The sequence below is a fragment of the Miniopterus schreibersii genome (genome assembly GCF_964146895.1).
Source record: "Miniopterus schreibersii genome assembly, chromosome: 4".
NCBI lineage: Eukaryota > Metazoa > Chordata > Mammalia > Chiroptera > Miniopteridae > Miniopterus > Miniopterus schreibersii.
The window spans coordinates 68,489,597-68,491,452 of NC_138105.1; the positions used below are offsets into that span (position 1 = coordinate 68,489,597).

Sequence of the window (1,856 nt, forward strand, 5' to 3'; positions counted from 1 at the left end):
CTTTCTCTCTCTGTCTCTGGCTCTCTCACATTCCACATACTGTTTCTTTGTCTGAGACACTCTTTCTCTTATTTGTCTCAACCACACCAGCTTCCCCTTTGGGGTAAGACTTTACCCTCCAAATTCTGACAAGTGTTCCTGCTGTATTCCATCTTTCACCTCCTGAGCATATTCAATTGTATTACAATGACACGTCTAGTGTCTTCTTCCACACTCAATCATAGGGATCTTCCAAGCGGTAGGTATTGTGTCTGTCCTGCTCACCACGCTGTGGCCAGCACCTACATCAAGCTCATAACAGGTACTCAACAGAATTTGCTGAGGGCTAAGTGGATTCTGAACCGTGGTAAATCCAATCTGGTAGAACTAGACTGATTCTTCTAGGAATACGGCATAAGACATACACGAAAGGATTCTTAGTGGTCCCAGTAATTAGGAAAACAGTGGCAGGGTCATCTCCAGGTTTCCTTTTACACTTCTACAATTAAAAATTCAAAGTGGTTACTGTTCCAGCACATGCATTTCCCGATTTTTGGCCAAGAACCCAGACGTTTGCATCTTATACCCTGGAAATTCCCAGATGTCCTGGTGGTTAGGAAGATGAGGTGATTTTTCTATTGATGAGCTTCCTCAGGGCCCCATTTATGTCTCTGTTTCTCAGGCTGTAGATAAAGGGGTTCAGCATGGGGGTGACTACAGTGTACATTACAGCAGAGGCTTTCTCCTTCACAGCTGTGCGGACTGATGAAGGACACAGATAGACCCCAATGGTGGTCCCATAAAAGAGGGTAACCACAGAGAGGTGGGAGCTGCAGGTGGAAAAGGCTTTCTTCCTGCCACCGGCAGAGGGGACCTGCAGGATGGCCGCAATGATGCGAGCATAGGAAGCCAGGATGCAGATGAAAGGTGTGGCTATCACCATCGCGGCCACAACGAGCACAAAGATCTTGTTCACAGAAGTGTCAGTGCAAGAAATTCTGAGAAGGGGATTGAGGTCACAGAAGTAGTGAGGAATCTTGTTCCCACAGAAAACCAGGCGCACCATCAGGAGGATGTGTGTGAGGGAGATAAAGTAGGAAAACACCCATGGGCCACCAGCCAGCAGGCCACAACGGCTTGGGTTCATGATGGTGGTATAGTGTAATGGGTGACAAATAGCCACAAATCTGTCATAAGCCATCACGGCAATTAAGACACTGTCCACAATGCCAAAAAAATGGAAAAAGTACATTTGGGTCAGGCAGCAAGGATAGGAGATAAGCCTGCTCTTAGTTTGAATATTCACCAGCATCTTGGGGACAGTGTTGGTGGCCAGGCCAAAGTCAACCAAGGACAGGTTGGCTAAGAAGAAGTACATGGGCGTGTGAAGGCGGGAGTCTGAGCTGATGGCCAGGATGATCAACAGGTTCCCCACTACCGTGACCACGTACATGCAGAGGAACAGAGCAAAGAGGAGGGTCTCCATTTCTGTTTTTTCTGAAAGCCCTAGAAGAATGAATTCAGATATACTGGTTTGGTTCCTTGGTTCCATGGGCATAATTCCTCTGGAAGTATTGAAAGGAGGAAGTTACGTAAATGTTATGAGATGATTTCAGAAGACTAGATGAGATCACACCCAATTGTCCATCTGGACTAATTATGATACCAACTTATATATTTGTTGCCTCTTGGACTATTGATGAAGTGTTTAAAGCAATTCATATGTCAAATATTGGTTCCAAGATGCTTCCCTGGATAGTCCTGTTTCAGGCAAAGATTGAGTTTATGCATGAACCCTTGCTGAAAAAAAACTACTAAAGATTTACTTCAGGATAAAACCAATTAAATCCAGAAAGAAGTAATATCCAAGAAGCAAT

The 1,856-nt window shown here is 45.0% G+C and overlaps 1 protein-coding gene across 1 annotated transcript; it reads right to left on the reverse strand.

Moving 5' to 3' along the window:
- Positions 1-592: 592 nt before the first annotated feature.
- On the reverse strand, positions 593-1,537 carry OR1M1 (olfactory receptor family 1 subfamily M member 1; the record flags this gene model as incomplete). The annotated part of the gene is made up of 1 exon (XM_081136139.1): positions 593-1,537. The coding sequence occupies one exon, from the start codon at positions 1,535-1,537 to the stop codon at positions 593-595; it is 945 nt and encodes a 314-aa protein (XP_080992265.1).
- Between the last annotated feature and the right edge of the window lie 319 nt (positions 1,538-1,856).